Raw genomic sequence first — 15,650 nt, 5'->3', positions numbered from 1 at the left:
TGTTTATGGTCAACTGTACTTGCTCTATCTAACCCAACTCCCTTGCCATCAGTGGTTTGGGGGGTTTTCTTTGTTTTGTCTTGTTGTTTTTTTTTAAGATTATTTATTTATTTATTCATAGAGACACAGAGAGAGAGAGAGAGAGGCAGAGACACAGGTAGAGGGAGAAGCAGGCTCCATGATCACACCCTGGGCTGCAGGTGGCGCTAAATTGCTGCACTATCAGGGCTGCCCCCAACAGTGATTTTGACCACAACGCGCAGTAAGAAATACTTTAACATTATACACACACAACTAAAGGTATTTCTTACTATGTGTGTATATATATATTTATATATGTGCATACACACAACTAAAAGTTGTATCATGTAAATGTTCTTTGATATTCTCTATTCTAATATATTTGGTTTTTTTCTCAATTGATAATCCTGACTCACCAAAAGACTTCATGACTTAAGACATCGCAACTCCTATTTCGAAATTCACTGCCCTAGACAGTGATGCCTCTGCTCCAAAATGAAGTTCACACTCCTTAACATAGCACCAGAAGGCTCTTCATGATCCGTCTTCCTTTCTCTTCAGTTTCATCTCTCACCACTTCCCCTTTGAATGCTAAACTCCAGGCCTACAGAATTACTTATAACTTTCAGGAAGCCTGATGTCTCTCAAAATCTTTACAATATCTACACCATGTACTATTCACCCTTGTGTCTCAGTTCAACATAGTGGTTGGTATCTACTAGGCATTCAATAAATAATAGGTGGATTAGTAAATACATGAATGAATGAACAAATGGAAAAGTTCTATCAACATCTATTTAAAGAATATACTTTGACTATAAAATACCATCAATTTCACTCTGAAAATCCAGACTTTGGCTACAGAAAGGAGAAAAAATATTCAATAACCTAGAGGTTTATTAAGAAAAATCGTAATTTCTGAAATCCAGAGTCAACGGTTTCATAAAAGCTTATTTACTTAGGAAATTTTCACCCATTTAATTTGGGTCATCTTGATTTGTTTTGTCATCAATAAATCAAGCTCACAAGTAAAGTTGATTGCATACTAAATTTTGTGCCCTTCTTGGGATAATGATGACTTAGAAAAATAAGTTGCAATGGCATAAGTCCTGGTTACTGTAGTAACGGCTTTTATGGTATAATAGATAATTAAGGAGAAGTATTTAGCCAATCTATTTGCTAATGGGAAGTGCTCAATAGGTAGCCTTTCATAGTTGGTCAAAATAATCTATCCTGTGTTCATCAGAAGCAAAAGTGGAACACAGCCAACAGTATATTATAAACTAGCCTTGAACTTCCTTGTGCATATGGACCACATGGTTAATTTTATTAAAATACAGATTCTGATTCAGTAGGTCTGGAATGGAGTCTGAGACCGTTTCTAACAAGGTTCCAGGTGATGCTGATGCTGTTGGTTCATGGAACAGATTCTAAGTGACAAGAAAAGTACACAGTATACTGAAGACTATTTTGCTCCTAGGGAATATTATTTCCTGACACAAGCATTTTTGTTACCTAGGTAACTGGGCCACAAGTGGGTCCTATGACTACTTGACCTAATGACTTACTGTGTCTTCAGAACTGTTTTAGCAAAGGAGAAGCCTTCCCTTGGACTCCTTCTCGGACAATGAGTTTCTTTCCCCTTTTCGAATTAAAGGAATCAGTACAGTGTGTATCTTCTAGTTACCAGTGAAGCAGCCAATTTTTATTTATCTCTTTTTGTCAGAAACTTAAAAGAAATTAATAACTTTGTTAACTACTCTATAGTGCTGAAAACATGGGGAAAAGATATAGAAGAGCCATGCAGAACCCAAATAGCTCAATATAGAATTTTGACTTGTATGATTCTCACTTAATAATTTTCTGTTAGGGATTTCCTTAAGGTTTTTAATGGAAGATAATCAAATTCCATTCTTATATAATCAGTTTTACATCTGTCAGTAACATTTGTAAGTCAAGATTTTCTGACAATATTAGAAAAGTGTGGGTGTTTTTTTCCCCAGTTCTCTTCCTTCTTAAAAGGTCTTTTTCTTTTTTTTTTCCTTTTTGCTATACACTTTTCTCCAGGAAGAGAAAAAAAAGGCATAGGTGTACAGAGTTACTTTAAATACAGAGAAAATCTTTCTTTGACATGTTTACTACAAGAAAGACCATTGAAAATGAAGTCTGAGAAGGATATAAAGCAAAGCCAATTTAGAAAATAACCAAGGTTCATACTTGGCTGACTTAAAATTCTCATCATTGTTATTGAAATATTGTTGCAAATATATTACAGACAACTGTTCTAAAACTTTGAGAATTTCACAGATAATTTAAAAGAAATGAATCAATTAACCTCTCTGGAATCCATATAAGCCTAGTACATTTTGCAGCCTCTTGCGATTTCCTAAAGAAGGAACCCAAACTACATCTTAACTCAGGTCCATCCTGCCAGGCTAAGGCAATGACCTTCTCTCCAACTCTGTTGAAAGATAGGCCCAATATGGGGCACATGAACTACTTGTCCCTCCTAGCCCTTTGTTGACTGAACTATAATTGGATCCAAAGTCTAAGTCAGTCAAATTCCTTCTCTTTGGGCTTAAGACATAAGAAATAGAACAAAAGATAAAGCCAATGGGTATACAGAAAAGCCTGTATTGTATGGATGGAGATTTCTGTGATTTGTCTTGCATAATTGACCACTGTGACCTACACATATGCAGGCAGGCTAAAGAATGTTGTTCAATGAGGCTTGTGCTGCATGAGTGACCTCGGGAGCCTGGTTAGTTGACATTAGCTGGCCTCCAGATCAGAATTGGCCCTTCTGGTCTGGATGCTAAGAGCTATAAATCTTGCATTACATCCCCTCCAGCTCCAGGCTGGGCTGGCCCCCAAGAATGGGATCTGGGAAGGGAGGCAAGCACACCCTTCAAAATGTAATGACATGTTAACATAGGAATGCAGCTCCCTCTAAATTGCATATAGGAGAACAAATGTTTAACTTCAGACCCTGGCATGTGTCTTATAAATATGGCCCTCATAGGGATGGTCAGTTGGAAGTCTCACCTGAGGGGAGGATGCTCTGCCCAGGCCTCTGAATTGGAACTCCATCCTGGCTGTATCCACTGAGCTTCCCCAGCTAATGAGGTTGGACATTATAAGTACCCAATCTGATATAACTCTGTCTTATTCTCCTCTACTGGTTACTATTTCCCTCATCTATCTGTAGATTTCCCTTTTCTTCTGCTTCTGTTAGATTTTTATAATATCAATAAAGTGTTTTTTTTTCCCCCTTCAAAGCTGAGAGGAGGGCCACTGTGAATCTTTTCTTCAGAACAGAGCCATGAGTAAGAGTGGGAGCCATAAGGGTTATGAGAAGGTGTTTAGAAAATCTAAACACAAACAAATATAGCAGGGGCAAAATTAGTCTATGAGTTTTCCTAGGTTCTTCCTCTCCTCCACTCTTTTCTCCCTAACTAAAAGACATATCAACTGGATAGTTCCCTCCATGGGCCATTTTATTAACCAGTTTGTGTGAAATAATTTGGGTCAGAAATCAGGATGGGATATTTGCATAAATAAGAGTGAGATTTAAGGAGAGAGAGGGAAAGGGTAGGAGGTGGGAGAGATTGAGAGAGAGAAAACAGGGAGGGGGTAGGGGAGAGGAATAGAAATATGAACAGTGAAGAAGGAGAAAGGCTCATGAGGATGGAGGGAAGGAAGTAGGCAGTAAGAATGTCCACAAGGAATTGGAGCATATGTTCATAATCAAGGGAGGTTTCCTTGGGTTGGGATGGGGAAGTTGAGAGACCTTGAGGTCCTGCATTACAAGATGATGGTGGGAGTTAGTGACAGCTTTATATTAATACTAGTGTGGCAACATTGTGTCTACGTGTGCTGAAGGCTTGAAAAGACATGATCTTTGCAAGGTGAAACAAGTTCTGTGGCACACTACTTAGTGTAATAGTAAAGACCTGAATGAAATGAAAGAAGGGGGTTTTAGGCAATAATTTTGTGAGTTAATGAATTAAAATCTTTTAAAATTTCTTTGAGACATGTAAGTAAAGAATAAAATTATTTTATATTAGTGTTGGTCACTGGACTAGGGCTCTTTGAATTCGACACTTGGTGCACTAGGATTTATTCAGCTTTCCAAGAGTACAAAGCAGAAGGTGGAAGATACAGGATAAAAAAAATATTGAATAAACTGAAAGACTGACTACTATGGTAGTAAAAAGCAACCAGATTTAATAAGCAAGGCTTTGTCTACTAGTGGAGTGAGGTAAAGTCACATTTATGGCCGAGCCCTGGAAATTCAGGAATTCTTCATGCTGAGCTCCACACAGCTGCTATTTTAGGTCCCTCTTCAGTTTCCATGAGACCTACCTGTTACTGTCCTTAAATTCAAGACACCCCTCTCTTCTTTACTGCTACAAAATAGGCTTGCTATAACTCCAATTATTTGAGGTAAATTGAATCTTCATTTCTTGCAACCAAGAAAGGAAAGATATACAAAAGATAAATATAATCTCATTCTTCTTTATATCACAAAAATAAATACAACTGACTCCTTAAAAGCATCAAATATTAGTATAATGACAGATAAGGTGATATACATTAATACATTCAAAAAATATTTATTGAGAAGTACTAAGTAGTATTGAGAGCTTTCTATTACTGGGCAATTAAATGCTGGATAAACAAGAGTTGAAGTCTTTGACATTCTAGGAGGACACAAAAAAAAGGCAAATTGATTTTATCTTCAAAGTCATAAAGTTCACATGTATTATTTCCTCATCACTGAAAATTTAATTGAATAACGTGCTCACTGAATTAACCAGCTGTTTTTGCATCTTGAAAACACAGTGTGAAGATCTGTATTGTATACCTAATGATTCTATTTATAAGTAATGTAAAATTTTAACAGGATCTACATCTTGCTCAGAGTGAAGTTTTACTTCGTTAAGTCTTCATTTGTTTTAAGCATTAGACCAGTGCTAATTCCCAAGGCTTCATCACCTTGCTTTTTTTTAAAAAAAGTAAAACTGTCCTTTTAAAATACATTTCCACTCTTCCTTCCTCAGACCCACTGAGGAAATCACTGCTTGTATTAGGTTTATATTTACACTTAGATCGGATTTTGACCCAAAAAAGTCCTCCTCATAAAAATTAATCCTTTATTGTTTATAGTAATGCAGTAAAGGAAAAGTTCTAAAAGGCCAAGCATGTTGCTCTATCTGTGGAATAGCTTGACAGTACTCCTAAACCAAAGTCAATATGGACTTCTACAAATATGTATGTGTTAAGGTTCCAAGCATCAGTAGACAGGTGAGCAGAGCCAGAGCATCAATGTGCAGGAGTCCATTCTCAGGAAGGTTTCTGGGGAGAAGACCAGGATAACTCTTCATTTCAGAAATTTGTCCTCCAGGTCCCAGAAACCATATCTGAGGCCTAACTTGTAGGCAGCACTGTGCACAAACAGGGCAGAAGCAGGTGATGAAACACACAATGCACTGCAGAAAGAGAAATCATGCCTCATTCCAGTAGAGCTAATGTGGCAAAAACCCCAACATGGAAGCAGAGTTCTTACTCTTAAATCCTGGCAGCAGCACTTCCTATTTATATGAACTTGGGCAATGTCCTTAATGTGATAGATTAAAAAAAAAAAGTCTCTAATTTCTCCTGTCACTGTCTGCAAGCTCCACCACAAGCCACCCCACTGACCCCCAGCAATGTGGTTTTGTCAGGTCACATGTATTATCAGGTGGAGGGACCTACTTCCGTACTCTTTGAATCTGGGCTGTGACGTGATTTGTTTTATACAGAAGTGACATTGGTGCAACTTCCAATCCTGGGCCTTGAGAGGTTTTGAAGCTTCTGTTCTCACCATCTTGGAATGCGGTGCCTCCACATAAAGAAATGTGGACAATCCTGCTAAAGAAGGAAACTACATGGGACAGAGATAACCTGTCACTGCTGAGGTCTGGCCACCAGATGGTCTGGCCTCTGTCGGGCCACCAGATGAACATAGTCTCATGAGTGATGTCAGGTGAGACTAGCAAAAGAACTGCCCAGCAGAGACAAGCTGAATTGCTGGGCCACTGAATCATGAGAAAATAAAACAATAGTCTCTTTAATCCACTAAGGTTTGAGTAGTTGGCAATGCCAAAAAGATAATTGATATACTAACCCCATCTTTTTGTGCCTCCATTTGCTCCTCTGTAATATGGGGATGATAATATACTTGTCGCATAGTGACCTCTAGGAGTTTGGTATTCATTTCATTATTATTCCCATTTCTCTAAGGTACAGAGTGAGGCTCTAGTACCCAGAATTGCCCAGATCCTAGCAATCTGAGCAAGTACTATGGAACAGTCAAAGGACAGCAGTCATGGAACTGATGTCACTGCTTCACCCTGATTCTGGTGGGCATATTGTGGTGTTCTCATATGCCTTTTTCAGGCTATGAGCTAAGCAGCAAGTATGGCAGAAGGAGTTGAGGGACTCAGAAGTCCTACATTACAAGACTGGGGCACAAGTCAGTGAGACAGCTCTGTATTAATGTTAGTGTGGCAACATTGTGCCTACAGTCTGCAGTGTCCTGGGAAGACACATGAGCCTGGCAAGGAACTACAACATCTACATCATCAGCCCCAACAAAGCTTTTACTACTTCAGCCTCTTTTCAGGGTGTATAATTGCTTCTGAAATAAATGAAAGCAAACACTATTTTATGTTTTCTGAGTACAAACGATTAATTTGGATTTTCATTGTTTGAGTATAGAAGTAAATATTTTCATGGTAATTATTCAAGACTTTAGTAACAAGAATAAGTTATACATGAACAGGATTGTTAATAATTGTTTTATATAAATGTATATCATATGTCTTTGGGAAATTAATATTACAATTATAATTTTTTGACTCTATCATCCTTATTAACTATAAATCTATTGCACACACAAACATGCCTAACATTTTAAATAGAAATACTTTGCAAATGTAAACAACAATCAGCTTCCTTCCATTAGGTACCTACCACTAAGTGCCAAGTTCCTTTACACATAGGTCATTCTTTCTCACAGCAGCCCTATAAGTTAGGCATAGCTTTTCCCAAATTTATAGGTGGGGAAACTACAGCAAAGAGAAATAAAATAATTGTTCCAGTGTGAAACACTGTGTTTGCACTCTGCAAATAATGCTGCAGATATTAAATGCATCTCAATTTCACAAAGAGGTTTTTAAAAAAAATTTTTTTTTTACACATGCATTGAAAGGGACCTTAAAGTTCGTTTCAGGTTTTATAGGTGAAAGTTTGCATAGGTGGAAGTGTATAAATGTTGCATACTTCACACTGAAATACAATTGGAGATCTTAAGAACTGGATATGCATTACAATTTTTGATAACATACAACATGATGTAAAATTTGCAACTTTGTTGTAGTTTCTGCCACTGCATCGACCACTGGAGGGCAACATCATACATAATTTTATAACTTCTCCGCTTGGTCTCCTAATAGGGGTGGACAGAATGCAAAGAAATGTAGTTAATAGTTAATTCAATAATTTATGAGTCATAAATGGTGCAACAGGATGAGAACCCAGTATTGTCCACTCTAGAGTACATACTCATTTTCACTACACCAAACTGTCTCTCTCTTTTACTTCTCCCAGGTTATGAGAACACATTATATTTTAAGGAGAATTCCACTAGTCCTTAATAATCTGCAATCCTTCTGGTACTACAGGTGACATATTTCTCAGAAACACAGCCACAGGAAGAACAAATTTAGTGTTGCCTACACAGATAAAAGCAATAAACACTTGAGTATTTCAGAATCAATCATTAGAAATCAATCCTTAATTTTAAAATAGGAAATAAAACAACAAAATAATCTGTGAATACACATTTGAGTTGAAATAGGGAGTTTTTTTTTTTTTTTAGATTTATTTATTTTAGAGGGATGGGGTGGGGAAGAGCAGGGGAAAGGACAGAGGGAGAAGGAGAGAAAATCTCAAGCAGACTCCATGCTGAGTGTGGAACCAGACTCCGGGCTTGATTCCAGGACCCTGAGTTCATGACTGGAGCAAAAACCAAGAGTTGGATGCTTGACCAACTGAGCCACCCAAATGACCCCGAAATGGGTAGTTTTAAAGAAAAAATGAGCTAATAGCTCTTTCTTACTACCTGACAAAGACAATCCAAAAATGAAACTGCAATACAAAAGATGTGAGACAATATTATCCTCCTTTTCTTAAGTTATTTAAGATAGGCTTCTCTACTTGCAAACAAGAATCCTAATAAACCAACCACTCGTCAAAGAACATGCTAAGCTATGCTCTAGAAAAGCAAATGAAAAAGGGAATTCTTTTTATTCCTTCTAAATGCACAATGAAATTTTCAAATTTTCTCTTTGCCAAATTCTTTTGTGTCCTGATTTTAAGTAAAATGCTGTTGTCCTATGTAGAGAGACTCATACAAATCCCATTGCTGTTACTACCACCCTCCAGCTTTCTGAGAAAACTTAGTGAGTTTCCTGACTACAGCATCTTTTCTCTTTAAAGAGTGCACATAATTGATTCTAGAGAAGATTACCCAGAGACTAGCCCCAGGGCACAATTTTTTGACTTCCAAACTACTGTTGCTGTTGGGCCTTCTCTTTGATTTACTTCTTTTATTTTTTTACTACTCCTCTACTTAAGTGAGTCTATTCTTTGTCAATAGCTTTCATCATTACCGTTAAAAGGTTTTTTAAAAGCCCCATAATAATAAAAAAAAAAAGCCTCATAATACTGTTGATTCTACATCAGTTTTACCATATTTAAATTTCCCTGGGGATGCTGACATTTCTAAAATGTTAGAGAAAAGGGAAAATTATTATTGTTATGTTTTCTAACCACTAAGCAAATAATAAAATAGACCTGAAGAAGTTCCAGTCTAATTCCTTTGCTCTGAGCTGGCCCCCTAAATTAAGATCTTTTCACCACATAATAATTCAATAACTTCCTTTAAAAAAAAAAGATTTTTATTTCTTTATATGAGATAGAGAGGCAGAGAGAGTGCACAGGCAGGAGGGAGAGGCAGAGGGAGCAGGAGAAGCAGGTTCCCTGCTGAGCAGGGAGCTAATGCCGGTGGGTGCGAGGCTTGATCCTGTAATCCTGGGATCCCAGGATCATGACCAGAGCCAAAGGCAGAACCTTAACCAACTGAGTCACCCAGGTGCCCCAACAACTTCTTTTAATAACCCATTTCACAATTTATCAGGCTGAAATCTCTAAAAACTCACCTAGATTTTTTTTAAAGTTTTTATTTCTTTAGAGAAAGAGAGAATGAGAGTGGATTGAGCGGGAGAGGGAGAGAGAATCTCAAGCAGACTCTGTGCTCCATGGGCCTCCATCTCCTGACCCCTGAGATCATGACCTGAGCTGAAATCAAGAGTTGGACACTCAACCAGCTAAGTCACTCAGGTGCCTCTCACCTAAATTTTTTGTGCAGTATACAGTGAGTGTTCTTTACTTTCCTACTTTCTTTCCCTCTTACTGGGAGGTTCTTCCTCCCAGTAAAATCCTTTTTTTACAAATATGAAATCTTATGCAAAACCCAATTTATTATAAAGAGAGAAGGGAGCTGTTTTGTTGAAGCCTGCGAGCCTGCCTGCCTGTTCCACATTCACCCACACCAGCCACCAAGGCTCTGGGTAACATGGACTGAAAATCTTGCTGTGGGGTGTGCTCATTTAAAATTAGAGTTTTATTCTCCAGGCGAGAAAATAATTATTTTAGTCTTTCGTCATATGTAAGGGATCCCAACATTATAATCATTTTTGACTTCTTTCTAAATCTACCTTGAAAGACTCCAAAAAGTTTAGGGCTTTAGTGAAGATGTGGTTGGCTGAGTAAAATGGGAGAATTGCCTCCGAGTTCCACGTCAGGCTCCATTTTATACAACTTACTTGTAGATCTTCCAAGCATTGTAACTCCGATTGCCATTTTTTTCTGTATAATATAGAGCAAACTTACACTGGTGTAATTGGCAGGCACTGTGCCTCTTAAACACCTTACATCCAATATTTCATTTCACCTCCACAGCAGCCCAAACCTTGATGCTGTCAGCATTTGCACTACTTCAGTGGTTCTTGACCTTGGCTACAAATTATATTATTGGCGGATTTTTGAAAATCCAATACCTAGGTATCACACGCAGATCAATTAAATCAGAATTTCTAAAGGTAGAAGCCAGGCATCATTTTAAAGACTCTCCGGGTGATTCTGTATGTTCGCAAGACTGAACTACCACTCTAAAAGGAATTTAAAATTTCTCAGCTGCTGAGAAAATTAATTTTGACATTTTCTTACCCAAGCAAGTAGTCTTCAAAAGTAGTAAATATACATGAAAGTGCACTTCTCCCGGGGAGGCTGCCATTACTTAGGCTATGTTTGGAACTCCTTTTTTGTAATTGCTTTTAGTCAATTTACCAGTCCTCCTTAGAAAATTCTTTTCAGTGCCCACAGCAGGATTGCATGGAGGTGCAGAGAGCTCTGGGTGCACCTGAGGATACCATCCCTCCCCTGGCTGTGAGCTTACCCAGGATAAAAACTAGGAGAATCCTGTGGCTCCTGGCAAGGCCATCAGCACCTCCCCCTCTCAATTCATTAATGCTGAGAGCCATAAAGGAGGCTAGAATGAGTATTGGTTTTCTACCTCCTTCTGGGAATTCTTCAGACTTAATCCCTCCATGTTTTAAGATCACATTTAACTTCAGTCACCATGAGTCCCATTCTCCTAGACTAGCCCTTGTCTCTGGACCCAGTCCAGGCTCTAAACATCCCCATTCTGACTCAAGCCTCCCTGTTCCTCAACACCTGCCCTGTGCTTTCTCCACAGTGTACTCTGGAACTCTGACATCAACAAAATCCCCTGCCTTCTCCATTTTTTCTTTGAATGCCACCTTCCCCTTCTTGCTCTAACTGAAACCTAGCAATTATGGATATAACTTTTCTACACCTATAATATCCTGGTACACATAGCAGATACCCAGAAAAAGCTGAATACAAAAATGACTCAGAGTACTATTGATAATAGTTTAGACCCTGGGCAGAGAGACAAGGTAGGGTGAAAGAATGTTGGATGCTAACAAAATATCTATGTGTAAATGCCTAGTCTGAGATCAGAGGAATTACAGCTGAAGATAATTAGATCCTGATTACAGAATCATCAGCAAAGGAAGGAGGGTCCTGATTGGAGCCTCTAGGCAGAAATGGATGATGAAAGAAAAGACCATGTGCTAGGCTTCAGCGGACACACACTCAAAAACTAAGAGGAAGTGTGCGAGCCTTCAAAGAGCAGAATATAAAGAAAGAGATAGACATAAAGAAAACTAAGAAGGAAAAGACAAGCTTACGGAAACCTAGAGAAGAGACAATAATGTTCTGGGGCATTGTTCACAAGCAAAATCTACTATATGGAATTTAGTTGAAAAGAAAAAGGAACATAGTGAATTTGGAGGAACATGTAGATATTTCCAAGAAAGATATTAAAGGAGAAGTAAAAAAGAGACAAAATGAGGAAGAACAGGCTGGAGATAAGGAAACATAAATTCCCTGGCTGGCCCCAAGAGTACAATGAGCGAGTTCACTGCTGGATTGGCGAGCAGAATGCACACAGGACTTCCAAGACCTCACTCCTAATTTCTATGACAACACAACGCACTTTACTTTTTAAATCTGAACTAAATGCAAAAAAAAAAAAAAATTTGAACTAAATGCCAAGATCATAAAATTCAATATTCTCAGCTTCTCTGGAGAAGAAAAGGAAGAAGAAAGAAAGAAAGAAAGCAAGAAAGACAATAACAGCAACAACAAAAGATCTGACAATTCAGGGCATACACCCCTACCTGCAGGGCCGCCTTTAGGGGAGGTACTGAGGCTTTCCTCTGCCACTGTTGCCTCCTAGAGGTCCCTACTGTTTTATTTATAGTTCCTTCTATACCCCTGAAGGAATTTGAAGGGTATTCATATTTTAGGTTTAGCATAACTGATACTTTTTCCTCCCCAAGTTGCACTAACTTCTTACCTTTCTGTCTCATTTCCCACCATTGCTCACATATAAATTATATATTCTTGAAATGACTTACATGGTGTTCTTAGGACTTCATCACCTTCTTTCTTTCCTCCAAACTTTGAATTGACCCCTGTTCCTAGAGTACACTCCATCCTTCTTTCTCTGTTAGAATCAATCTGAATCATTCTTCAATATGTAACTCGAAAGCCTCCTATTTGGGGACAACTTCCTGACTTCTGTGCTCCTACAGCAGAGTGGATCCTTTTCTATTAAATCCTATATTTGCTCATTTGGGGATATTTTCTATTTTCTGAGACCCAAAAAGGGATCAGATAAGCTTTATTCAGCTTTTGTATTACCAAGGTAGAATGCTTTGCCATCAGGATCCTCAATAGCTTTATAAAATAATGAATCGTGATTACCTTTGAACTATTACTCTATCCTCACTCCAACCTGTAAAATACATGCACAATACAGTGTCCTATTTCAGCAGTTAGAAGCTATAGTGCAATGTCTTCCATGAAGTAGGAAGCAAGGAAAACAGAAAGTTTAAGAAAACTTTGCACTGCCCACTTAAGTCCTGGAGATGAAAGATCCACCCTAGAGTATTCCTCAGGCATAATCTCCCAGTATGGCTAAGGTCTAAACATCTGCCCCATTCCATTTCCAAGCTTCCAAAATTCCTAATACTGTGTTGAAAAGCTGAGGCCCAGATGTGTTGAATTAACATGTATCAGAGCCAAAGTAGTAATCCAGTCTCTGGATTCCCAGTATAACATCCCACATTTCTTATGTTCACCTTTACAAACAGAGCTATAATCCTCCAGCAATACATACGTGCTTCACAAATCTGTCTTCACAAATCTGTAAAAATGAAAACTCCTCTCAAAAAAATAAGTTATATATGATGATAAAAGTTTACCCATTAATTTTATGGGGTGAGTTGCACCAGGCAACTTTAAAATGCCCAAGTACGAGGATTTCATCAGAGTGCATAAGAAAGGCTGTAACCCATAAGTCAGTGTAACTTCCTGCATTATGTGTCACTCTCACATCAACACTACGTTCTCTAACGTTTAGTGCATTTCTGAAAATATTTACATTATAGATGAGATGGGAATCAAATATTTTAGCCTCTTCATCCACTAACAAAAAACCCAGTGCAAATTAATGAAAAACAAAAAGCAATGCAAGCGAAAGAAATTGGAGATCTCAAATTGTTAATGGTAGGATGAAAGAAACTCTCTGTGAGATTAAAAGGAAGCAGCAAAGGAGTGGAAATGGCAGGGCTTGAAGAGATAATGATCCATTTCTCTCAAATCCTCTCTGTATTTGCAACCATTTTCTAAGAATTTTGATGTGGTCTCAAGAATGCACCCTTCCATGGCAATGGGGTTACAAGCAGTGCTTCCTCCCCAAGGCACACCATTAAACACTCATGACTGGGACACCTGGGTGGCTCAGCGGTTGAGTGTCTGACTTTGGCTCAGGAGTGATCCTGGAGTCCTGGGATCCAGTCCCACATCAGGCTCCCTGCATGGAGCCTGCTTCTCCCTCTGCCTATGTCTCTGCCTTCTCTATGTCTCTCATGAATAAACAAATAAAATCTAAAAACAAACAAACAAACCACTCATGACAATAGAGGACACTACTGCTTATGGACTAGAAGATGCTCTATAGCCGTGTGTCTGTAAAGACTGGATCATTTGGGGGAAGTGCCTTATTTTTTCTCAACCTCCAGGTACTGCTCCCAGCTCAAAGACTCTGAATGGCTTCTCTGCCCTTTCCACTCCCCTTTTAAGGAAAGGGGAGAAATCAATGTCTCCTTTATCAATCAGGAGGGGGTTATGTCTTCGCTGTTCCCTCTCCCTGCCTGACTCTGTGAATCCAATCTTGAAAGAAAAGGACTAATTCTAGATTGCCCCCCCCTTCCGCCCCCCGAATACATACATGTAAGTTGGTTTCACCGGTTTGGATGCCACAGAAGCAACTGTGGGGTGAGCCTGGAGGCTCACTTAAGAGAAAAACGTGGATAGGGGTATTTTTATTATTTGAAATACTTTAATCTTACTTTTATAAGAAAATAGAAAACAAAATCTAGTACGATTATGGGAAAAGGAGCTCAAACAACTGATCAGCGGTGCGCACCCCCCTCCCCTGCCTTGTACCTTTCCTAACATTTTCCTGTGTCTTTAAGCGACAAGTTGGAGAGACGTTAGACCGAATCGACTGGCCCAAAAAACTTCTCTCCGAGGGGGCGCAGGTGAGTTGGTCCTAAGAAAGAGCCCCGGATTCGTTTGGTAGAGAGAGAAATGTTAGGGAAGGAGGGGCAGGAGAGCCCCATGGGAGGCTGCGGGGGGGGGGGGGTAAGAGGGTGCGGGCGCGGCGGGCTCACCTCCCAGCCAGGTGTCGGAGATGTTCTGGAGCATGGTGACCGGGATGCAGAAGAAGGCGATGAGCAGGTCGCTGAGCGCCAGGGAGCAGATGAAGATGTTGGTGACGGTGCGCATGGCCCTGCGGCGGGTCACCACGTAGACCACCAGCGCGTTGCCGAAGAGCGCCAGGGCAAAGAGGAGCACGCCCGTGAGGACCAGGGCCAGCTTGGCGCGCCCCGGCAGCTCGGGCGTGTAGACCAGCGGCCGCAGCCCGTAGCGCGCGATGAACTGCTCGCGGCTCAGGTTGTGGCCCCGCAGCAGCCGGGACAGCTGCTCGGGGGTGACGTTCAGGGACTGCATGCCGCGCTCCCCGGGGCCGGGCACCCCCACCCCGCCGCCCCCCGGACGCGCCGACAGCCCGGGCTCGGTCTCCCGGAGGTTCGGGGGACCCCGGGCGGCCGGGATGGGAGACGCGAGGCCGAGGCGCGGGACGCCGTCCCGGTACCACCAGGCTTCGTCCGCGAAGAAAGTTCCCTCGCTGGTCCCTAACGCGAGTTGCTGGGGCGGTCGGGAAGGCGGGTCCCTACGCCTCCCAGTCCCCAGCCTTTGGGTGCACGCGCGGCCCGGGCTCCAGAAGCCGCGGAGGGGGTGGGGCTGCAGCTCTGCCCCCCCTTCCCCCCGGCCCGCCCCCGCCCGCCCCCGCCGGCTCCCGCGGCGCCCACCCCCGCAGGGCCCCGCTACACCTCCAGGGCGCCCTACGGCCCAGGCCCGGGGATGCTCCTGTGCCAACCAGTATCAGGGCTTCTACTGTCTCACGGTTTCTTTTCTTTTCTTTCTTTTCTTTTTATAAATTTATTTTTTATTGGTGTTCAATTTGCCAACATACAGAATAACACCCAGTGCTCATCCCATCAATGCCCCCGTCAGTGCCCGTCACCCAGTCACCCCCACCCCCCGCCCTCCTCCCCTTCTACATCCCTAGTTCGTTTCCCAGAGTTAGGAGCCTTCATGTTCTGTCTCCCTTTCTGATATTTCCCACTCATTTTTTTCTCCTTTCCCCTTTATTCCCTTTCACTATATATATATATATATATATATATATATATATATATATATATATATAGAAACGACAAATACCCAGCATTTGCTTCGACGTGGATGGAACTGGAGGGGATTATGCTGAGTGAAGTAAGTCAATCGGAGAAGGACAAACA

At 40.7% G+C, this 15,650-nt stretch overlaps 1 protein-coding gene across 2 annotated transcripts in view; it reads right to left on the bottom strand.

The window, feature by feature from the left end:
- The window catches only part of QRFPR (pyroglutamylated RFamide peptide receptor), a 51,632-nt gene extending 36,576 nt beyond the window's left edge, over window positions 1-15,056 (bottom strand). For both annotated transcript variants that reach the window (XM_035702301.2, XM_025420482.3), the window contains exon 1: window positions 14,457-15,056. In XM_035702301.2, coding sequence (XP_035558194.1) covers window positions 14,457-14,796 — 340 coding nt within the window. In that variant the 5' untranslated portion in view covers window positions 14,797-15,056. The remainder of the gene's footprint in view (window positions 1-14,456) is intronic.
- Window positions 15,057-15,650: the final 594 nt, after the last annotated feature.

The sequence above is a fragment of the Canis lupus genome, chromosome 19 (assembly GCF_003254725.2).
Source record: "Canis lupus dingo isolate Sandy chromosome 19, ASM325472v2, whole genome shotgun sequence".
Classification (NCBI taxonomy): domain Eukaryota; kingdom Metazoa; phylum Chordata; class Mammalia; order Carnivora; family Canidae; genus Canis; species Canis lupus.
The sequence above is the reverse complement of the archived record's forward strand: the minus strand, read 5'-3'. Positions and strand labels throughout refer to the sequence as shown.